Raw genomic sequence first — 24,623 nt, 5'->3', positions numbered from 1 at the left:
CGCTAAGCTGTCGGCATAGCCCTGTGCCAACTTTGCACCCGCAGGGCAATTTCCCCGTGGGGCGTAAAGGGGTTGGTGCGGAGCAATAGGGAATCAGTGTGCATGGTGATTACATCATCGCCATGTGCGCCGCTGCCTGTGGCAAAAACTATGGGGGGGTGGCGCAAAACCGTTTTTACAACTGTCATCCCGGTGACAATTCCGAGAGGCTCGTTTCTGCTGCTCGTCCCCTGGCTAAAAGTCCTTATCGCCCCGATACCGCCTTCCAGAGACACTAACAGGTCTTTAGAAAAGGGGCAATTTCAGCCCCGTGCGTATGCAGACTGGAGTGTATCTGATGCGCACTTGGTTTAGCTATCCATCGCCAGATCTGATTGTACCACATCAAGCTCAACAGGGCCTCATTCTCTTCTGTAAAACACCCACTACTCTAGGATCATCCAAGAAACCACCCCAGCCTCCCCCCCCCCCCCAGCTTCTTTTCTCCACCACCAGCTACCCCTTTTACACCTCACTCTCCAATCCTTTCCACCCTCGCCTCTAACAAGTGTGAGGAGCTCATCATCTTTTGTTGTCACCAAGATAGAAACAATCCATTGAGTTGCCTCTGCTGCTTTCCACCCCCTCCTCTCTTCTCTTGGGCCATCAAGCCAAATATTCCTCCATTTTTACCCCTTGCCCTGAAACCCTCTAGTGTTGCTCTTCTCGCCCCTCATGCCCTCTCTGAACTCATCTCAATTGTAAGACCCATCTCTTGTTCCTTCGATTCCTCTATCCTTACAACCTAAAACCCCCATCTGCAAATGCCCATTCCTCGCTGAGATCCTCGAACATATTGCATCTCAAATTTGTAGTTACTCCCTGTTTAAATCGCCAAGAGATTGCTGTTCCTCCCACAGTCCCAAAATGGTCCTAGCTAAAGTCATAAATGACATTCTGACTGTGACCATAGTGCATTGCCCTCTTTGTCCTTGACCATTCTGCAATTTTTAACTCATTCAACCACACCATCCTCCTCAATGCACTGCTCTCTTGTCCTCGATCTAGTTCCAATTGTAGGTAGTGTCAATGCCAATGCCTTCTCTTCTCTTACCCTTGAATGTTACCTCCATAATTCCACAAGAATCTATACTTAGCCTTCTGTTTCTTATCTCTATGCTGCCCCCTTGGTTACATTATCCACAGATGTGGAGTCAGCTTCTACATGTATGGTCATGATAACCAGCTCTACCTCTCCAGCCCTTCTGTGTTGTCAGACTGCTTATTCAACATCCACTTTTGGATGAGGCACAATTTCCTAAAGCTAAACAGTCGGAAGATTGTGGCCTCTCAAAATCCATACCCTCATCACCAACTTTCACCCCAATCACTGTCTCCGGATGAACCAGACTGTTGGCAACCTCAGTATCCTATTCAAGCCCAAGCGGAGCTTTTGATCCCACATCCTTTCCGTCACAAAGATGCCTACTTAATTTCCATAACATCACTTGCCTCTGCCCTTACCTCAGCCCACCTGCCATTGAAACCATCATAGAATCTTACAGCACAGAAGGAGGCCATTTGGCCCATCATGCCTATGCCAGCTCTTTGAAAGAGTAATCCAATTAGTCCCACTCCCCTGTTCTTCCCTGTAGCACTGCAAGTTTTTCTTTTTCCTATATATATAGCCAATTCCCTTTTGAAAGTTACTATTGAATCTGCTTCCTCCACTCTTTCAGGCAGCGCTTTCCAGATGCTAATGACTCGCTGCTTAAGAAAGAAATTCTCACCTTCCCACCCCTGGTTCTTTTGCCAATTATCTTGAATCTGCGTCATCTGGCTATCGACCCTCCTGCTAGTGCAAACAGTTTTTCCCCTATCAACTAGATAAAAACCCGTCATAATTTTGAACACCTCTATTAATCTCACATGCCATTGTCACCCCCAGATTCTCTTATTCAGTGCTGTTCTAGCTGGCCTCCCATCCTCCAGCCTCTAAATGTCAGCTTATCCAAAGCACTGCTGCCCGTATCCTATACTGCAACAAGTCTTATTTGTCCATCAATGCTATCCTAGCAGATTGACGTTGGTTCCTGGTTCCAATGTGTCAAATTCTGATTCTTAAGCTTAAATCCTTTAATGGCTTCCCTATCACTGTAATCTCCTCCAGCCCGACAACCTATCCCTACCTCCCCCATCCCCAACATGCAAAAACTCTCAATTCCCTCTGACTCCGGCCTTTTGTGCATCCTTTGCTCCTTTACCTCCACCCTTAGCTCCAACACTTATTCACTTCCGTTTGCTCTTTTGATCCTCTTTAAAACTCCTCTTTGACCAAGCTTTTGAGCCTCCTAATATCTTATTTGACTGTGTCCATTTTTTGTGAAGTCCTTTGGGATATTTTCTAAATTAAAGATGCTATATAAATGCAGGTTGTTGTTGAGCTATATCTGCTGAAACACCTCATTAATTATAGTCAAAAATCCTTTCTCATAAATTCTAAATATCCAGCTAAAATTATCAGCATGTCTTAAGTGTAACAACCATTTAATTATAAATTTCTCATTCTCATATCTTTCATGTCGTGAAATGTCAACAATGGCAGTTCCATCTCATGAACCCAGATGCAATATTGTCTGATCACTGAGGGCAGAGTGAAGAAATCCTTGTTTTAGTTGTGCAGCTTCATCATTTCTATATTTCCAAGTACTTTCTTCCATTATGGCACCAATATCAATAGAAAACATCAGTCCTCATAATTTGAACTGATGGAAAATTGGCAAGGAAGAAATAGTTCTCTGTCAAACTTATAGAAGTTACAAACACTGGAAGAGTAATGCTTTTTTTCAATTTTGATATTCAGTATTCTGAGAATTAAAATGGTGGGGAATTTATAATATTTTCAATACTATTAGAAGGACTAGTGAATCTCTAGCTAATTTTACAAATATTGTAATTATACATAGGAAAGTAACATCATGCTCTTTACAATTGAATGTGATTTTTGTACATATTGAAATGTAGCAACAGAATTTATAATCATTCAATAGCAAAATGGTTTACTTTTTCTTTTAATTGGACCTGCTGCCTGGTGCAAATTCCTTTCCAAATGCATTAGCGGGAAGTCTCTTTATTGTACCTAGCCAAATTTATGTCAAATCAAAAATAAATAGAAGTAAATGGATACGAAACAGTGCAATTCAAGAAAACAAAACAGATTAAGGAAAGGAAACTGCTCTGTTCAGCTTCATAAAGACAACATGGCTGTCAATTTATAGTCATGGTACATCCTTGGTCCAGGTATGAGGAATAGATTAGATGGGTGGTTGAAGGGAAATAAGGGGATATGGGAACAGGTTGAGCATATGTAAAAAGGATTATTGCTCATATGAAGGATCAACACCAATGCAGACAGATTAGACCAAATGGCTTGGGTCTGCGTTGTAATTTCTATGTAAAACATGATGTTGCAAGTCTTAGCTTTAGGTCATAAGGAAAGTTTTGTGATAAAACAGAACCATCTATTAATCTTACTGACTTGCAGTTGGTAAAGTGGAAATGCAGAGGACGAAGTGTAAAATATTTGCTTATATCTAGGAAATGTTTTACTTTAACTGGTTCTGTTCAGTTTTTTTTTAAACACTTTTTATATGTCTTTAGTTTCCAAAAAGACGGGAGTTTTCACATTTTCCAGCTGAAGATATTGGTTGTGCCTGAGCTATTCAGTTTTCTCCATTGGCCAAAACCAACATGACTAGTCTTTGTCTTGTGAGGCATTGCCAATAATAGTCAGTAAATCCAATATCCTCAGAACACTCATAGGATGAGTTTTCACAGCCAGGCCCAACTAATGGGTATTTATCACATGGAGTAAGAGGATTTGCAAACTGAAATGTCAGTCTTTGGTCCCACCTTTCAATATATCTTGTGTTGTGGTCATAATTATTACTTTTTTGCAAAAAGTCATACTGTACTGCCTTCATAAATTATTTTTTTTTTCTCATTTAGCTGGGCGAACAGTCGTCTTGTCTTTTTCTGGAGGCCAGCCACTTCCACAAGTGAAGAGAGGAAGGGAAACACTGGAAGGTGAGTTACTGTAAGCTTTCACACACATGTAACAAATTAGAGTGGTAGAGGCTGAAAGCTGGTCGTCGGTGACAGCCTGCTTAACCAAGGCATTGTGCACAGAAGAAAGTAGATTGTGTGAATGAGTATTCACCAGGTATGGTAATGCAGTGATTGTGTTACTGGACTACTAATCAAGAGAATTGAATACGAGTTCTAATGGCCCACATCCCAAGAATGATTTTTTTTTTTAAAGTTACATACTTGTGAAATTACCGAATAAAATGTACAGAGCAAAGGGTAACAGAGTACTCAGCAGAAGGATGATACAGTTTCTGAAGCTTGCGTTGCGCTTTGTTGGAACAATGCAAGAGATCAAACACAAGTCAGAGTGAAGAATTTAAAGTGGGAGAGCCATATAGAGATCCGGGTCAAACTTGCAGAAGGAACCAAAATCTTTAGCGAAGCAATCGCCTAATCTCGGTTTCATTGTAAAATGCTTCCGCTATATCCTCCATTTCCTTTACAGCAGGTCGTATTTGTGCTGTGGGATTGGTCTGTCTGTTTGGGAGGGGAGGGTGGTGACGCATTGAAGTTTGAAGTGGCGGCTACCCTTTTTCAGAACACAGCGGTCTTAGCCTGCGATGTTGACTTGTATTTCTCTCTCAAGACTGGCACTTGCCCATCTAGCATTTCCATGGGGGCTTTTTCCAACCTGCTATCGTAACTTCAGCAGAAGGAAACCCCCAAAAAATGGTATGAAAGGTTGTTTATGCTGTTTCTCAGTAGTTTCCACTTTTCTTTTGCCAACGATACAGCAGGAGATCAGGAGAAGCCCCGTAGAAGTTCAACTCCATTGTGTTTTACTAGTCTTTTTTACACTTCAGATCGCATCTGCATTTGGAAGTTGTTTTTTGATTGTCTCCCTTCCTTGTGCTCGTTTCTTACTTCTTTGTTTGTGTGGGCCACTTGTGTGTCTTTTCACCCTACGCAATTTGCATTTTGTTTTTGTTCTTTGAATTTTTCTCGATTACCTCATCAGTGATCTTTTGTGTCACTTAACAATTTTCTATTGAGCAATTTGCAGGTCATTCCACACATTTATTCCTTGGCTCTGACTGGTGTATCTGTTGTTTTGTTTTTGTTTCTTTCTCTCCTTCCATCCTTTTTCTCTCAATTTTTTCCAACCTTACTATAATGGCTGTTTATCTTTTAGTCTTCAGTTCTGATGGAGCGATATACCCCCAAAACATACATAGCCTATGTGAAGTAATACATTTTGGTAGAATGGGGAGAGCACATATCATAGAAAAATTGCGACACAGAAGGAGGCCATTCAGCCCATCATGTCGGTGTTGGTCAAAAAAGAGCTGCCCAGCCGAATTCTACCTTCCACCAATATGTCGTGCCACCTTCAAAGATCTATGCACATGAACCCCCTATAAAAGGCCCAATGCGGCGGCAGCTCGGGGAGTCGGAGAGGCGTGCTTGTGCAGCTACAGCAGGGAGGCAAAAAAGTAGAAAGAAATCAAAAGGTGCGTCACAGCCAAGGGGGTAAGTGATTGGCTGGTGATTGGTAAGTAGCTTTTCTTTTTCTTTTCTATTTCAGTAAGTAACATTTAGCATTGTTGCCAAATTAAGTTAATCTAGGGGATAAGTCATGGCAGGAGAGCTCAGACACATGTTATGCTCCTCCTGTACCATGTGGGAAATCAGGGACGCCTCCGGTGTCCCTGACGACTACGTGTGCGGGAAGTGTATCCTCCTCCAGCTCCTGACGGACCGCGTTGTGGAACTGGTGCTGCGGGTGGATTCACTCTGGAGCATGCACGATGCTGAGAATGATGTGAATAGCACATTTAGTGAGTTGGTATTACCGCAGGTAAAGGGTCCACAGCCAGATAGGGAATGGAAGACCAACAGGAAGAGCAGTGCAAGGAAGGTAGTGTAGGGGTCCCCTGCGGTCATCCCCCTGCAAAGCAGATACACCGCTTTGGGTACTGTTGAGGGGGATGACTCATCAAGGGAGAGCAGCAACAGCCAGGTTCATGGCACCGTGGCTGGCTCTGCTGCACAGGAGGGCAGGAAAAAGAGTGGGAGAGCAATAGTGATCGGGGATTCGATTGTAAGGGGAATAGATAGGCATTTCTGCGGCCGCAACCGAGACTCCAGGATGGTATGTTGCCTCCCTGGTGCAAGGGTCAAGGATGTCTCGCAGCGGGTGCAGGACATTCTGAAAAGAGAGGGTGAACAGCCAGTTGTCGTGGTGCATATAGGTACCAACGGTATAGGTAAAAAACGGGATGAGGTCCTACGAGACGAATTTAGGGAGCTAGGAGTTAAATTTAAAAAGTAGGACCTCAAAAGTAGTAATCTCAGGATTGCTACCTGTGCCACGTGCTAGTCAGAGTAGGAATCACAGGATAGCTCAGATGAATACATGGCTTGAGCAGTGGTGCAGAAGGGAGGGATTCAAATTCCTGGGACATTGGAACCGGTTCTGGGGGAGGTGGGACCAGTACAAACTGGACGGTCTGAACCTGGGCAGGGCCAGAACCAATGTCCTAGGAGGAGTGTTTGTTAGTTTAACTCCTCCCAAACAGCACTAATATGGCAGGGGGATGGGAACCTATGCAGGGAGACAGAGGGGAATAAAATGGAGACAGAAGCAAAAGATGGAGAGGAGAATAGTAAAAGTGGACGGCAAAGAAACCCAAGGCAAAAAATAAAAAGGGCCACTTTACAGCAGAATTCTAAAGGGTATTAGTGTGTTAAAAAGACAAGCCTGAAGGTTCTGTGCCTCAATGCGAGGAGTATTCGGAATAAGGTGGACAAATTAACTGCGCAGATAGCAGTTAACGGGTATGATGTGATTGGCATCACGGAAACATGGCTCCAGGGTGACCAAGGCTGGGAACTCAACATCCAGGGGTATTCAGCATTTAGGAAGGATAGACAGAAAGGAAAAGGAGGTGTTGTTCGTTAAAGAGGAAATTAATGCAATTGTAAGGAAGGACATTAGCTGGGATGATGTGGAATCGGTATGGGTGGAGCTACGGAATACCAAAGGGCAGAAAACGCTTGTGGGCGTTATGTACAGGCCACCAAATAGTAGTAGTGAGGTTGGGGACAGCATCAAACAAGAAATAAGGGATGTGTGCAATAAAGGTACAGCAGTAATCATGGGCGACTTTAATCTACATATTGATTGGGCTAACCTAACTGGTAGCAATGCGGTGGAGGAGGATTTCCTGGAGTGTTATTGGCGATGGTTTTCTAGACCAATATGACGAGGAACCAACCAGAGAGCTGGCCATCCTAGACTGGGTGATGTGTAATGAGAAGGGACTAATTAGCAATCTTGTTGTGCGAGGCCCCTTGGGGAAGAGTGACCATAATATGGTAGAATTCTTCATTAAGATGGAGAGTGACAAAGTTAATTCAGAAACTAGGGTCCTGAACTTAAGGAAAGGTAACTTTGATGGTATGAGGTGCGAATTGGCAAGATTAGACTGGCAAATGATACTAGAAACATAGAAACATAGAAAATAGGTGCAAGAGTAGGCCATTCAGCCCTTCGAGCCTGCACCGTCATTCAATGAGTTCATGGCTGAACATGCAACTTCAGTACCCCATTCCTGCTTTCTCGCCATACCCCTTGATCCCCCTAGTAGTAAGGACTACATCTAACTCCTTTTTGAATATCTTTAGTGAATTGGCCTCAACAACTTTCTGTGGTAGAGAATTCCACAGGTTCACCACTCTCTGGGTGAAGAAGTTTATCCTCATCTCGGTCCTAAATGGCTTACCCCTTATCATTAGACTGTGACCCCTAGTTCTGGACTTCCCCAACATTGGGAACATTCTTCCTGCATCTAACCTGTCTAAACCCATCAGAATTTTAAACGTTTCTATGAGGTCCCCTCATTCTTCTGAACTCCAGTGAATACAAGCCCAGTTGATCCAGTCTTTCTTGATATGTCAGTCCCGCCATCCCGGGAATCAGTCTGGTGAACCTTCGCTGCACTCCCTCAATAGCAAGAATGTCCTTCCTCAAGTTAGGAGACCAAAACTGTACACAATACTTTAAAGGGTTGACGGTGGATAGGCAATGGCAAACCTTTAAAGATTATCTGGACGAACTTCAACAATTGTACATCCCTGTCTGAAGTAAAAAAAAAACTGGGAAGGTGGCTCAACTGTGGCTAACAAGGGAAATTAGGGATAGTGTTAAATCCAAGGAAGAGGCATACAAATTATCCAGAAAAAGTAGCAAGCCTGAGGACTGGGAGAAATTTAGAATACAGCAGAGGAGGACAAAGGGATTAATTAAGAGGGGGAAAATAGAGTACGAGAGGAAGCCTGCCGGAAACATAAAAAATGACTACAAAAGCTTCTATAGATATGTGAAGAGAAAAAGATTAGTGAAGACAAACGTAGGTCCCTTGCAGTCGGATTTGGGTGAATTTATAATGGGCAACAAAGAAATGGCAGACCAATTGAACAAGTACTTTGGTTCTGTCTTCACAAAGGAAGACACAAATAACCTTCCGGATGTACTAGGGGTCCGAAGGTCTAGTGAGAAGGAGGAACTGAAGGATATCCTTATTCGGCGGGAAATTGTGTGAGGGAAATTGACGGGATTGAAGGCTGATAAATCCCCAGGGCCTGATAGTCTACATCCCAGAGTACTTAAGGAAGTGGCCCTAGAAATAGTGGATGCATTGGTGATAATATTCCAACAGTTTATTGACTCTGGATCAGTTCCTATGGACTGGAGGGTTGCTAATGTAACACCACTTTTTAAAAAAAGGAGGGAGAGAGAAAACTGGTTATTGTAGACCAGTTAGCCTGGCATCAGTAGTGGGGAAAATGTTGGAATCAATCATTAAGGATGAAATAGCAGCACATTTGGAAAGCAGTGATAGGATTGATCCAAGTCAGCATGGATTTATGAAGGGGAAATCATGCTTGACAAATCTTCTGGAATTTTTTGAGGATGTAACTAGTAGAGTGGACAAGGGAGAACCAGTGGATGTGGTGCATTTGGACTTTCAAAAAGCTTTTGACAAGGTCCCACACAAGAGATTGGTGTGCAAAATCAAAGCACATGGTATTGTGGGTAATGTACTGATGTGGATAGAGAACTGGTTGGCAGAGAGTCAGGATTAACGGGTCCTTTTCAGAATGGCAGGCAGTGACTAGTGGAGTGCCGCAGGGCTCGGTGCTGGGACCCCAGCTCTTTACAATATATGTATTAATGATTTGGATGATAGGATTGAGTGTAATAGCTCCAAGTTTGCAGATGACACTAAACTGGGCGGCGGCGTGAGCTGTGAGGACGCTAAGAGGTTGCAGGGTGATTTGGACAGGTTAGGCGAGTGGGCAAAATACATGGCAGATGCAGTATAAGGTGGATAAATGTGAGGTTATCCACTTTGGGTGAAAAAACATGAAGGCAGAATATTATCTGAATGGCGGAAGATTAGGAAAAGGGGAGGTGCAGAGAGACCGGGTGTCATGATTCATCAGTCATTGAAGATTGGCATGCAGGTACAGCAGGTGGTGAAGAAGGCAAATGGTATGTTGCCCTTCAAAGCAAGGGGATTTAAGTATAGGAGCAGGGAAGCCTTACTGAAGTTGTATAGGGCCTTGGTGAGGCCTTAGCTGGAATATTGTTCAGTTTTGGTCTCCTAATCTGAGGAAGGACGTTCTTGCTATTGAGGGAGAGCAGCAAAGGTTCACCAGACTGATTCCTGGGATGGCAGGACTGACATATGAGGAGAGACTGGATCAACTGGGCCTGTATTCACTGGAGTTTAGAAGGATGAGAGGGGATCTCATGGAAACATGTAAAATTCTGACAGGACTGGACAGGTTAAATGCAGGAAGAATGTTCCCGATGTTTGGGAAGTCCGGAACCAGGGGACATAGTCTTAGGATAAGGAGTAAGCCATTTAGGACTGAGATGAGGAGGAACTTCTTCACTCAGAGTTGTTAACCTATGGAATTCCCTACCGCAGAGAGTGGCTGATGCCAGTTCATTGGATATATTAAAGAGGGAGTTAGATATGGCCCTTGTGGCTAAGGGGATCAAGGGGTATGGAGAGAAAGTAGGAACGGGGTACTGAAGGAATGATCAGCCATGATCTTATTGAACGGTGGTGCAGGCTCGAAGGGCCGGATGGCCTACTCCTGCACCTATTTTCTATGTTTTCCAGGTCCCTCTGTCCCTGCACACTCTTCAGAATTGTGCAATTAAGTCTGTATTGTTTCTCCCTATCCCTTCTGACAAATGCATCACCTCACACTTGTCTGTATTAAATTCCATCTACCACTTGTCTGCCCATTCTGCTAGCCTATCTGTCATGTTGCAATCGATTTGTATCATCCTCAATGTTTGCCATACCTCCAGGTTTGGTATCATCGGCAAATTTTGAAATTTTACTCTGTATTCGAACATCCAAGTCATTATATATCAAAAAAAGCAGTGGTCCTAGCACTGACCCTTGGGGAACACCACAGTCTACCATCCTCCAGTCTGAAAAACAACCATTCACCACAACGCACTGTTTTCTGTCCTTAAGGGAATTTCTTATCCAAGTTGACACTGACCCTCCTATTCTATGAGCTTCAATTTTGTTAACCAGCCTTTTATGTGGTACTTACATAAGAACATAAGAAATAGGAGCAGGAGTAGGCCGTCTGTCCCCTCGAGCCTGCTCCGCCATTCAATAAGATCATGGTTGATCTGATCGTGGCCTTACTCGTGCCCACTCCCCATAACCCTTGACTTCCTTATCGTTCAGAAATCTGTTTATCTCCATCTTAAATATATTCAATGACCCAACCTCCACAGCTCATTGGGGTAGAGAATTCCAAAAATTCACGACCCTCTGAAGAAATTCTTCCTCATTTCTGTTTTAAATGAGCAATCCCTTATTCTGAAACTATGCCCCCTCGTTCTAGATTCCCCCACGAGAGGAAACATCCTTTCTGCATCTACCCTGTCAAGCCCTCTCAGAATCTTATATGTTTCAATAAGATCACCTCTGTCTTCTAAACTGCAATGAGTATAGGCCAAACCTTTCTTCATATGACAACCCCTTCATCTCAGGAATCAACCTCGACAACCTTCTCTGAACTACCTCCAATGCAAGTATATCCCTCCTTAAATAAGGAGACCAAAACTGTATGCAGTACTCCAGGTGTGGTCTCACTAATGCCCTGTACAGTTATAGCAGGATTTCTCTGCTTTTATACTCCACCCCCCTACCAATAAAGGCCAACACCGCAGGTAAAGATTACAAAGGCGATAGGGAAAAGCTGACCATCAGGCAGAGCAGCAGTAGGAAGGCTGTGCAGAACTCCCCTGTAGTCATCTCCCTCTAAAACAGATATACCGCTTTGGATATTGTTGGGGGAGATGGCTCACCGGGGAAGGCAGCAGCAACCAAGTTCATGGCACTGTGGGTGGCTCTGCTGCACAGGAGGACAGGAAAAAGAGAGGGAGAGCTATAGTGGTAAGGGATTCTATTGTAAGGGAGATAGATAGGCGTTTCTGCGGTCACAACCGAGACTCCAGGATGGTATGTTGCCTCCCTGGTGCAAGGGTCATGGATGTCTCGGAGCGGCTGCAGGGCATTCTGGAGGGGGAGGGTGAACAGCCAGTTGTCGTGGTGCATATAGGTACCAACGATATAGGTAAAAAGCGGAATGAGGTCCTACAAGTTGAATTTAGGGAGCTAGGAGTTAAATTAAAAAGTAGGATCTTAAAGGTAGTAATCTTAGGATTGCTACCAGTGCCACGTGCTGGTCAGAGTAGAAATAGCAGGATAGCTAGGGTGAATATGTGGCTTGAGGAGTGGTGCAAGGGAGAGGGATTCAAATTCCTGGGACATTGGAACCGGTTCTGGGGGAGGTGAGACCAGTACAAACCGGATGGTCTGCACCTGGGCAGGACCGAAACCAATGTCCTAGGGGGAGTGTTTGCTAGTGCTACTGGGGAGGGTTTAAACTAATATGGCAGGGAGATGGGAACCTATGCAGGGAGACGGAGGGAAATAAAATGGGGGCAGAAGCAAAAGATAGAAAGGAGAATAGTAAAAGTGGAGGGCAGAGAAACCCACGGCAAAAATCAAAAAGAGCCACATACAGCAAAATTCTAAAGGGACAAAGAGTGTTAAAAAAGACAAGCCTGAAGGCTCTGTGCCTCAATGCGAGAAGTATTTGTAATAAGGTGGATGAATTAACTGCAGGCAGCTATTAATGATTATGATATTGGGAACTCAACATCCAGGGTTATTCAACGTTCAGGAAGGATAGAAAGAAAGGAAAAGGAGGTGGGGTAGCGTTACTGGTTAAAGAGGAAATTAATGCAATAGTAAGAAAGGACATTAGCCTGGATGATGTGGAATCGGTATGGGTGGAGCTGCGGAATACCAAAGGGCAGAAAACGCTGGTGGGAGTTGTGTACAGACCACCAAACAGTAGTAGTAAGGTTGGGGATGGCATCAAACAAGAAATTAGGGATGCGTGCAATAAATGTACAACAGTTATCATGGGCGACTTTAATCTACATATAGATTAGGCTAACCAAGCTGATAGCAATGCGGTAGAAGAGGATTTCCTGGAGTGTATTAGGGATGGTTTTCCAGACCAATATGTCGAGGAACCAACTAGAGAGCTGGCCTTCCTGGAATGGGTGATGTGTAATGAGAGAGGACTAATTAGCAATCTTGGGAAAGAGCGACCATAATATGGTAGAATTCTTTGTTAAGATGGAGAGTGACACAGTTAATTCAGAGACTAGGGTCCTGAAATTAAGGAAAGGTAACTTCAATGGTATGAGATGTGAATTGGCTCGGATAGACTGGCAAATGATACTTAAAGGGTTGACAGTGGATAGGCAATGGCAGACATTTATAGATCACATGGATGAACTTCAACAATTGTACATCACTGTCTGGAATAAAAATAAAATGGGGAAGGTAGCTCAACCGTAGCTAACAAGGGAAATTAGGGATAATCCAAGGAAGAGGCATATAAATTGGCCAGAAAAAGCAACAAAACTGAGGACTGGGAGAAATTTAGAATTCAGAGGAGGACAAAGGGTCCAATTAGGAGGGGAAAAATAGAGTATGAAAGGAAGCTTGCAGGGAACATAAAAACTGACTGCAAAAGCTTCTATAGATACATGAAGAGAAAAAGATTAGTGAAGACCAACATAGGTCCTTTGCAGTCAGAATCAGGTGAATTTATAATGGGGAACAAAGAAATGGCAGACAAATTGAACAAATACTTTGGTTCTGTCTTCACTAAGGAAGACACAAATAACCTTCCAGAAATATTGGGATTCAAGGATCTAGCAAAAAGGAGGAACTGAAGGATATCCTCATTCGTCAGGAAATTGTGCTAGGGAAATGGATGGGATTGAAGACCGATAAATTCCCAGGGCCTGATAGGCTGCATCCCTAAGTACTTAAGGAAGTGGCCCTAGAAATAGTGGATGCATTGGTCATCATTTTCCAACATTCTATTGACTCTGGATCAGTTCCTATGGACTGGAGGGTAGCTAATGTAACACCACTTTTTTAAAAAAGGAGGGAGAGAAAACAGTGAATTATAGACCGGTTAGCCTGACATCGGTGGTGGGGAAAATGTTGGAATCAATCATTAAAAATGAAATAGCAGGGCATTTGGAAATCAGTGATGGGATCGGTCCAAGTCAGCATGGATTTATGAAAGGGAAATCATGCTTGACAAATCTTCTGGAATATTTTGAGGATGTAACTCGTAGAGTGGACAAGGGAGAACCAGTGGATGTGGTGGATTTGGACTTTCAAAAGGCTTTTGACAAGGTCCCACACAAGAGATTAGTGTGCAAAATTAAAGCACATGGTATTGAGGGTAATGTATTGACGTGGATAGAAAACTGGTTGGCAGACAGGAAGCAGAGAGTTGGAATAAACGGGTCCTTTTCAGAATGGCAGGCAGTGACTAGTGGGGTACCACAAGGTTCAGTGCTGAGACCCCAGCTATTTACAATATACGTTAATGATTTAGATGAAGGAATTGAATGTAATATCTCCAAGTTTGCAGATGACACTAAGCTGGGTGGCGTAGTGAGCTGTGAGGAGGATGCGAAGAAGCTGCAGGGTGACTTGGGCAGGTTAGGTGAGTGGGCAAATGCATGGCAGATGCAGTATAATGTGGATAAATGTGAGGTTATCCACTTTGGTGGCAAAAACAGGAACACAGAATATTATCTGAATGGTGACATTAGGATAAGGGGAGGTGCAACGAGACCTGGGTGTCATGGTACATCAGTCACTGAAGGTTGGCATGCAGGTACAGCAGGCGGTGAAGAAGGCAAATGGCATGTTGGCCTTCATAGCGAGAGGATTTGATATAGGAGCAGGGAGGTCTTACTGCAGTTGTACAGAGCCTTGGTGAGGCCACACCCTAGAATATTGTGTTCAGTTTTGGTCTCCTAATCTGAGGAAGGACATTCTTGTTATTGAGGGATTACAGCGAAGGTTCATCAGATTGATTCCCGGATGGCAGGACTGACATATGAGGAGATACTGGATCAACTGGGCTTGTATCCACTGGTGTTTAGAAGAATGAGAGGGGATCTCATAGAAACATATAAAATTCTGACAGGATTGAACAGGTTAGAGGCAGGAAGAATGTTCCTGTTGCTGGGGAGTTCCAGAACCAGGGGACACAGTCTAAGGATAAGTGGTAAGCCATTTAGGACCGAGATGAGGAGAAACTTCTTCTCGGAGAGTTGTTAACCTGTGGAATTCTCTACCGCAGAAAGTTGTTGAGGCCAGTTCGTTAGATATATTCATAAGGGAGTTAGATATGGCCCTTACGGCCAAAGGAAACAAGGGGTATGGAGAGAAAACAGGAAAGGGTTATTGAGGTTGAATGATCAGCCATGATCTTATTGAATGGCGGTGCAGGCTCAAAGGGCCAAATGGCCTGTTCCTGCACCTATTTTCTATGTTTGTGTGTTTCTAACATCCCATTTGCCTTCCTAATTACATGCTGTACCTGCATGCTAACTTTTTGTGTTTCATGAACAAGGACCCCCAGATCCCTCTGTACTGCTGCATTTTGTAATCTCTCCCAATTTAAATAATTTGCTTTTTTATTTTTCCCAACAAAGTGGATAACTTTGCATTTTCCCACATTATACTCCATGTGCCAAATGTTTGCCCTCTCACTTAGCCTATCTATATATATCCCTTTGCAAATTCTTTGCATCCTCCTTACAACTTGCTTTCCCACCTATCTTTTTATCATCTGTAAATTTGGCCACATTACACTCAGTCCCTTCATCCAAGTTATTGAATATAGATTGTAAATAGTTGACTATCAGGGAGTGGGGTGCTGTGGCAGCAGCCTGGCACAGAAGCGGAGTGCTGGGTTGCAATATCATGGTGTGGACCCCGTGATTTGAATTGATTTAGTACAGTGACAGCACAGTTGGGGAACGGTAGCTTAGTGGCAATGTTACTGGACTAGTACTCCAGAGACCTGGACTAATGATCCGGAGATGTGAGTTCAAATCCCACCACAGCAACTGGGGAATTTAAATTCAGTTAATTAAATAAATCTGGAATTAAAAAGCTAGTATCCGTAATGGTGACCATGAAATTACTGGATTGTTGTAAAAACCCATCTAGTTCACTGATGGTGTCCTTTAGGGAAGGAAACCTGCTGTCCTTACCCAGTCTGACCTATATGTCACTCCAGACCCATCGTAATGTGGTTGACTCTTAACTGCCCTCTGAAATTGGCTGGCAAGCCACTCGAGGGCAATTGGGGATGAGCAATAAATGCTGGCCTTGCCAGCAACGCCCATATCTTGTGAATGAATAAAGAAAAAATCTATATTTAAAGAAAATTGTAACTTTGCTGGGGAAGAAAATTCTATTGCTGCAAAATCCTGAAGCTTAAGAATTCCAGTGACTTATTCTGTTAAAACCTGAGTGCATAACCTTCCTTTTTAAGGTGCTTAAGTTTAAGGGGATTATGAACCATAGAAGGCTCGTATACTCTCATTTAATTAGATGGGTTACCCTTCCTGCGCCTATTGAGAGGATTGGCAGCCATATTGAGAATCTCTCAACTGGAACTCGAGCCACAGGGCTATATCAATACTTCAAAATGAATACAACATAATTCATTTTTAAATTTAATGTGAGCTGCCGTGAGATTATTAATCTCATTCTTAATTATTGGCATGAGAGTAGTGTCATTTGGTTATAATTGTCAAAAGAAATATAGAACTATGGGGGGGGGCGGGGAAGAAAAGGGGAGCCAGTCTCCTTCAGCAATCTTCGTTATTCACAAAGAAACATGTAAGATCCCTTCAACAATTATAGTCTAATTTTTGAAATGAAGAAATCAATGACTAAACATTTTCAGTGTGGTAAAATTGATCATATTGTAATTGTGAAATTGGAGAAGTTAGCATAAAGCTACATTTCATAACTCATTCCAGAGCTGCAGAACCACAATGTGTACCGCCCATTTAAAACAAATTAAATTTACTTTATAATTCCATAATAAGATGAATTGTATTGGGGCCTTAAAATACAGTGAAAGGTCATTAAGAGTGCATCAGTGGGACACATGGCATTGACACTGGCAATCCATCACAGTTAACCAAATATCACGCAAAGGCCAGGCACACTTTGGGCTGAATTTTCTGGGGGGTCAACGGGCGTGATCGGTGGTGGTTCAGGGCCCGCTGTGAACCCACCGGCACCTGCCTTTACCAAATCTCGGTTCTGAGTGTTGAGTAGACCCGACGCAGAGATAGGGGAGGCGATTCAAATCATTAGTGGCTTGTTTACTGCCACTTATCAGTTCTTTTTCCACCCCCCCACCCCCCCCCAGCTTTTTGGATTTGACAGGTTGCCCACTGTGCTTCAACCTCGTCTGTGAAGCTGAGGTGAGAGGTCAGTGGCCATTGAATCAGCTGATGAGTTCACACCTTCAAATGTCACGTCAAAAAGCTTGCAGCTGATTGAGAAATGTTCCCTGAACCACTAGCTTCTCTAAACTGCATTTTCACTACAGATTCAGAACGCTGCAAGTCTTTACACTGGTCTCCATCCAGTCTCACCTCATCACCTTTCCCACCATTGACAGATTGCTCCTGTCATCTCTGCTTCACTTGCCATCTGTTCAATCATGGGTGCCCTTGAACTCTCTCATCTTGGTGCTCAGAATCCCATCACGATCAGCCCCAACACCAGCATCAACAGCACCAACAACACCACCATAATCAACTGATGCTGGACAGGACATAAGGTATCACCATCTGACCACACTGCTGCCCAGAAGGCCAGAGATGGCCTCACCATGGCCAAATTTACTTCACTTGATGCTGACACATGATGCGCCAGGCTAGCTCAACACCATAAAGCATCCCTACAATGTCCAAGCCATTCCTTTCACGCTCATGACCATTGCCGGGGCTACTGTTATGTCTCACCATTCACTGCAACTCACTGCCACTTGGACAGATTTGTGTGCACCTTTGGAGTAGCTTCGTGTTGAAAATAAAGGTTTCAATGTTTGACAGCACATTAACAGAAACTTTACATGAACATTGGATAAAACATAAAAGTGCCTACCCTGGTGTGTTGTTGGTTGGTATGATGAGGGTGACTGTTTGGGGTGGCTAGTGAGATGAGGAAGTGATTACGTAAAGGGATGGGTGAAGGTGCAAGGTAAATTGGTGTAAGGATGTGCAGGGGTAGGATAGGGAAAGCAGAGTGATGGGGATGTGATGAGAAGCACATGAGGTTGAGTATGACTTTGTACCAACGTTTCATAATCTACTGAGATCATTGAGAAATATGCGGCACTGCTCACATATCCTCCTGACCACATCCCTGCTTGTGACCTCCTCTGCAATGTGCAACCAGGCTATGTTGATCTTCTGGGGAGGTCTCTTCTGCCCATAGGAAAGAAAGAGGACCTCCCTATGTGCTATGACCCCCTCCATGAACATGTGGAGTGTGTCATGGGAGAGCCTGAGTGCAGTCCTGCATGTCTGTGCAGTGCTTGTTTGTGTTTTCAGCACCCCCATGTTCTAGAACACTGACAGCATAAATGCCTAAGGAAAGTTGGCCATGGTCGCTTTAAGGAAACCAGTTGATGACGTGTCATCAAATGAAGTCACCAGATCCACTTCCTCTAATTGGCTGGGAAACACACTGGGCAGGCTTAAAATGTCCAATCACAGCAAATTCATTTCAGAGGCCGGGATGAAGGCAGCAGCGGCGTTGGGACCTGTCACTGACATCGCCCACCGCGGCACCACCCGCCACGGATCCACCAAAGTTTGTAAAATCCAGCCCTCCCGCCCCCAATCACACACCCAGACATGCAACTTAATGAAAAAATCTGAGTGAAGTATCACCTCAGACTGTTCTTGCACATCTCTTAGCAGGAGATCCAAAGATACATTTGTTAATTCCCAAGAGCAGATTTTATGGCCAGAGATGTTGTGTTGCATGGAAAGGTCCAAGGAACAGAGAAGAATAAACTGGTTAACACCTTAGTTAAAATTGTGAATGAAGGAATTCGTACAAATGCACAGCAAAATGTAATTCCACAAATACCTTCGAGAATGTCGCTGTTCCAGATATTCAGTACAGGATGAATACAAGCAAAGCATGAACATTTATTTTAAGTTTAACAAAATAACTCCTTCAACTTTTCAAATCAACAAGGTAATTATGTATAAAATGTTAACATATTAAAAGCAATATCACATCCTATTAGTAATATATGCTGCATAAAGATGTAATTGCAAAAGTTGGTAAAAATGAATTTGTAACACATTTTATATATCATTGACCCTTGATACATTAATCATAGTGACACTAGATTAGAACATTGTTTTAATTGAATTCAAAGTGTTCCCAACCAGGTGTAATAACACAAAATGTATTCTTATTCTTATTTTATTCTTATACATTTTGAAAAGCAGTTTGATTCACATAAAATATGCAATATTAGTGCAGCTGAACTGGGAGGAGTTCAGGATTTGGCGTAAGATGTGCGATCCCCTCGGAAGCAATTTCACATCACTTTCATAACTAACTGTTTAAAAAGTCATCTTTTAAAAATGTAACTTTAAAACTTGACAACCAACACACTCCATTGGACAATTCTAAAAATATTATAAAAATGCCAACATGACCGTCGACCCTTCACTAACAATAAAACTATCACTGGTAGCTGGACTTGGACACGTGTTAAAGGCACATGTAGAATTCTACATTTTTCCTTGGATTTGAGAGCAATGCAAGTGAACTAGTATAACTCATTCCCTGCCTATAACAGTTAAGTTCTACTGGTATGAAACTGGTTGGCAGAGATTAAATACTCAGTGGCTTATCGACAGTTTTTAATTGATGCCACCAATCTTTGCATATTTTGGGTTCCTCAGATTAGGAACTGCCAATAGCTGATCTGGGCCAAGAAAATACATTTTCCCACAGATCTCAACTGATTAGGCAGAAGCTGCTCCTCTCTTTCCATTCTCCCCATATACTCTAGGTGGCACCAGAAACTGAATTGTGTTGATGAGAGTGCAAGTAGAATGGTACTTATCCTTGCATGATCCGGAGACTGGGTAAAACTAAAAGAAGGCTTGCAAGGTCCGAATTCAATGTTGGTAAGAATACATTGTGCAGAGAGGCTGAACATTTTCCAGAGTTAGATGCACTAGATTAATTATTCTCTTGATATTTCCTACACTACAACACTGCCTACACTTCAAAAGTAGTTCATTGGCTGTAAAGTGCTTTGGGACATCCTGAGGTAATGAAAGGTGCTGTATATATATATATATATATAGTTATGGCGTTCAAATTTATTCCCTTGCGCTTTCCAGGTTTAAACTGTAGATATATAACTTTTAAAAAATGTAATGGCTTTTAATCTAATTCTAAGAATTAATCCATTGGGTTCTATAGCCCTACAATCATGAACAATTTCAACGAAGAAAAAAAATAAAGAAAACAGTCATTTGGGCTTGCATGCTCATTAACACAATCTAACATCTGCCACAAAGGATGTAGAATATATATAAATATATATTTTTTAAACAGATATACACACACAATCCATGTTTCTTCACTATTGGTGTCTTCTTCGTAAAGAAGCTGAAAAAATACTTAATTTTGACAATGTATAAAGAGCTGGTGGAATAAAAATATTGCATAGAACCTGTCTAAGCAATTGTTCATAATTTGACAGATGCAGGCAACATTGGTAAAAACCATATTTATTGCACATCCATAGTTTACAACTGAGCAGTTTGCTTGACCAGTTCAGAGGGCAAAAGAATCACCATGTTGTGTAGAACTGAAGTCACGTGTAGCCCAGATCAAGTATGACATTAAATGAACCATTTGGGTTTTTACAACAATCCAGCAGCTTTCATAGTCATTTTTTTTTTTCTGGTGCCAGTCTACAAATGACAATGCATTGAATTCAATTTCACAACTTGCAATGGTGGAGAACCACAACGCAGTCAGTGTCGGAGCAGTGAATGACTGACCGCAACTTCAGGATTTCCGTGTTTAGATACGCTAAATCCTAAATTGTGGTCAGTTTCAATGGAGTAATAACGGCGAACGTTGTTAGTTTGCCGTTATTATCCACTGCAAAATCCAACCGAACATAGCTCTGTGTTGGCGGCATTGTATCAGAAGTCATGTATGGTGACATGCATCAAATCTTCTACGTTGCTGATGTTCTGATTAGGAAAAAATCCCCCAAATTTTCCATAAATTTTAATGCTGGTTTTCTTGGATTCCTAATACTACAGAGTAACAACAAAGACTATGTTATTACACTGCATCTAGGTAACTACAGTAGCATCAGTTACCTTGGAATTCTTCTGTCACTAAAACCTGAATCTAGCCCGATATGTATTTAACTCTTACTATATCCCTGCCAGATATAAATATCAAGTCGGGTCTATAACTGGGGTTTTCAATTTCTATGATCGCCAGCTGATGATTTTCCTCCCATTAAAGTGACTGGGTGCTACATTCATACTATTATTTTCTTTAGTCCACTGTCAAGGCAAACTTTAGTTAAGTGCACAGAAGTGGAGAATCTGGGCTGTGATCTATAAAAGCACAGTGTATATGGATATGATTGGCAGAATTGTATAATATTTGAAAGTAGACAAAAACTATTTGGACTTGTTAAATGCCATCTCGTAAAAAACAATTCATAAGAGATTCTTTAAACAAACTGAATGTGCCATGAAATCAGTCAGTCGTTGTCACTCCCTCAATAGCTCAACGTATTTATCCAATGAGTAGATGAGTGTTACAAAGCAGAAAGATCCCAGGTTTGGTGTGTGCTGAGTTAGTTAATCTCCATTAAGATAGTGTCAGGACTGCTACAATTGGCTTTCGTGTCCCTGAACTAGGGAGGGTAAAACCATTGGGGTTCCCACTCCTAATCACCATGCAGCAAAATATTTGTTCACATCAGGTGATGACATGATTGACTTAGGTACAGCACTTTATCATCTGCTACAAGCTCAAATGCCTGTTTGCAATGAATTTAACTAATTTCTGATTATGGCATTGAGGTCCAATCTCCTGATTGTAGATCCCAACCATCATTGGCGCTTCAATTTTCATATGTTGTCATTACATTTGCGAATTCTTGAGTAACTTAATCTGGATAATGGTCACAGACACTGTACTCCAGCAAGGAGAGGACTTTAGAATACAGTCACGGGAAATTTTAGTTAGGTGCATAAATTGACGCATTTGGATTATTTTACATTCTCACAGTTACAATTTACACTGAAACACCACTTCACTTCTGTTCCATTTCTATACTGCAATTAAGTGTATTTTGAATAGCTCTTCTGGGTATTTTCTTCCCTCTTCTCTCCTGAAGGTGCTAGCTGCTGCTGGAGTGCATTTACATTTCGCCCAGCTGAACCTGATCCTGTCCTCAATTATGTTCCACACACATGTACTTTCTAACAGGTCACTGGATAATAATAATCCTTCAGAAATGCTCCCTTCCCTTCCTTTGTCAAGGGCCATTGAAATCAAATTATAGCGCCTCATTTGCTGAGCCAACTGACATAGCTAGCTCAGTAAAGGCAGAGGATCAAACTTAGGATTTTCTAGTTTGTACAGCTTAGATCCACATCAAAGAGTCAAATTTAGTGGTAGTTTTAATTTTAAAATGTAGTGGGGCTGTTACTGAATCTTCACACCCTTGGATTAACAGTCTGACAGGCCGCAATGTGAATGCTCCTTCCAGGACTATAACCATCCTTATACCAGCCACGAGGGTGGTTCAGCCTATGCAGTGGGGAAGTGAGGGTTTATGGGCTCCCACAACCCAAACATTGAGGGGGACCAGCCACACCTATCGGACAGCTGTACCCTGCTGGATGTCAACCAGAATTCAGAGCCAGAGCTCCAGTCATCACTCACCGGGATGGTCTGGAGTAGGCTTCAAACCCTGCACCTTCTGACTCACTTAGAAATACTACCACTAAACAAAAGGCTCACTCTATGGTTTAGTGGTTATGCTACTGGACCAGTAATCCAGAGGCCTGGACTAATAATCCAGAGAATACGAATTCAAATCCCACTATGGCAGTTTGATATATTAAATTCAGCTTTTTTTTAAAATCCTGGAAATAAAAATCTGGTATCAGCAAAGGCAAGTATGAAACTGTTGGAATGGTGTTAACAACCAAACTGGTTCACTAGTGTCCTTTGGGAAGGAAACCTACCATCCTTGCCCTGTCTGGCCTATATATGACTCCCTCACCAACGTTGACTCCTAATTGCCCTCTGAAGTGGCCTAGCAAGCCACTCCGTTTTTATTAAACTACTAAAGCAGGGCAACCCAGGATGAGTAATAAATGCTGGGCTTGCCCACATTGCCCCATCCTGAGAATAAGTAATAGAAAACCGTTTCTTTTAGATGATATAATTCTGGTATATTACTCAACATCTTATTCCTCTTGCATCTGCGATTTGTTCTGTGAAAATGCAAATCACCTCACTCTAATTTTTCCACCACAAGGCAGGAATTGTATTGAACCTTGGTTAGACCACACTTTTGGAGTATTGTACACAGTTCTGCTCTCCAAATTATGAAAAGGATATAGAATCATTGGGAAATGTGCAAAAAAGGTTCACAAGGATGATACCAGAACTGAGAGGATGTATTTGTCAGAACAGGCTGGGGCTCCTTTCTCTAGTAAAGAGAAGGCTGTGGGGAGACCTGATAGAGGTCTTTAAGATAATGAAAGGGTAGATGTAAAGAAAATGTTTCTATTTGTGAGGGAGTTCAAAACGAGAGGTCATAAATACAAGATAGCCACTAATAAATCCAATAGGGAATTCAGGAGAAACATCTTTACCCAAAGAATGGTAAGAATGTGGATCACACTTTCACGAATAGTTAAGGCAAATAGTATAGATACAAAAGCATGGATGCATTCAAGGGGAAACTAGATAAGCACACGAGGGAGAAAGGAATAGAAGGACACGTGATAGGGTTGGATAAAGTAAGATGATAGGTGACTTGTGTGGAGCATAAACGCCAGTATAGACCAGTTGGGCCGAATACCCTATTTCTGTGCTGTAAACTCAATGTAACTATGTAAACCTTTCAACATTTTACTAAATTTGGTGCTCACTGGCAAATGGAACTCTTCCAATTTGATGGCCCAGTGTTAAACATTATACATGTTCAAAAAAACATCTTAACAACTGCAAACATTAAAATGATAGTTTCCCCAAGTACTTTCTAACAAATTCTAGAATAGCACATGGCTTTCCTCTCAAACTTCTCAATTATTGTCTCTCTTTATGCTTAATAACATCAGTAGTTAGGTTAAGGTAGTTGAGGATTCCTATAGGGGTGTCGCATTGCAGCCAATAGTACTTCAATTATACCAACATGATAAATCCATGGTAATGTATAATTCCACCCTTTAGTTGAAATTTGATCTTACCCAGATGTTAAAATAAAATTATTCAAATTTCATCAGTTTGGACTTGTCTTCATTGTAAGGTTAACATTTATAATTAGCAGGTTACAAGAGTCTGACCAGGTTTTATGTAGCAGGATTTACAGGTTATAATTATAGCATCAGAACACCTCCATCCATTAACTAATAAATTAAAACTGAGCAGAACACAAAAGTGATCAACAAAATTGTGTTTTGTTGCATTATGCTGGCAGTGCCAAATTGATAAGTACGATCTGCAAGAGATGGCATATGTGTAATATTGGTGTCAAAGTGAAAGTCAAAGACTAATGCGGAGAAATTCGACGGGTTATTTAAAACTTGCAGCTCAACTACTTTTGATCCAATTTCCGGCACGGTAACCTTGAAGAAAAGAAAAAGTTTTCTATAATATCACAACCACCAACAAGATACCTTCCTTTGAGATCAACACAGGATTTAGAACATTTTCAGCAATTTACTCTGAAAGCCCTGCTTTGAAAGGATAGATTTTAAGCATGTATCGTTA

General features: G+C 42.2%; 2 protein-coding genes across 3 annotated transcripts in view; one reads left to right on the top strand and one right to left on the bottom strand.

Annotated features, from left to right (window-relative positions):
- Nucleotides 1–24,623, top strand: part of LOC139280645 (E3 ubiquitin-protein ligase Mdm2-like) — a 111,624-nt gene that overhangs the window by 32,608 nt on the left and 54,393 nt on the right. For both annotated transcript variants that reach the window (XM_070900232.1, XM_070900231.1), the window contains exon 12: nt 3,988–4,065. In XM_070900232.1, the coding sequence (XP_070756333.1) occupies nt 3,988–4,065 (78 nt within the window). The remainder of the gene's footprint in view (nt 1–3,987; nt 4,066–24,623) is intronic.
- Nucleotides 18,790–24,623, bottom strand: part of LOC139280647 (carboxypeptidase M-like) — a 71,950-nt gene continuing 66,116 nt past the window's right edge. Inside the window, exon 9 of the mRNA XM_070900233.1 lies at nt 18,790–24,478. Within this exon, the coding sequence (XP_070756334.1) occupies nt 24,260–24,478 (219 nt within the window). The 3' untranslated portion in view covers nt 18,790–24,259. The remainder of the gene's footprint in view (nt 24,479–24,623) is intronic.

Source organism: Pristiophorus japonicus, chromosome 15, assembly GCF_044704955.1.
Source record: "Pristiophorus japonicus isolate sPriJap1 chromosome 15, sPriJap1.hap1, whole genome shotgun sequence".
In the NCBI taxonomy this organism is placed as follows: Eukaryota; Metazoa; Chordata; class Chondrichthyes; family Pristiophoridae; genus Pristiophorus; species Pristiophorus japonicus.
Note: the sequence above shows the minus strand (reverse complement) of the source record. Positions and strands in the feature narration are given on the sequence as shown.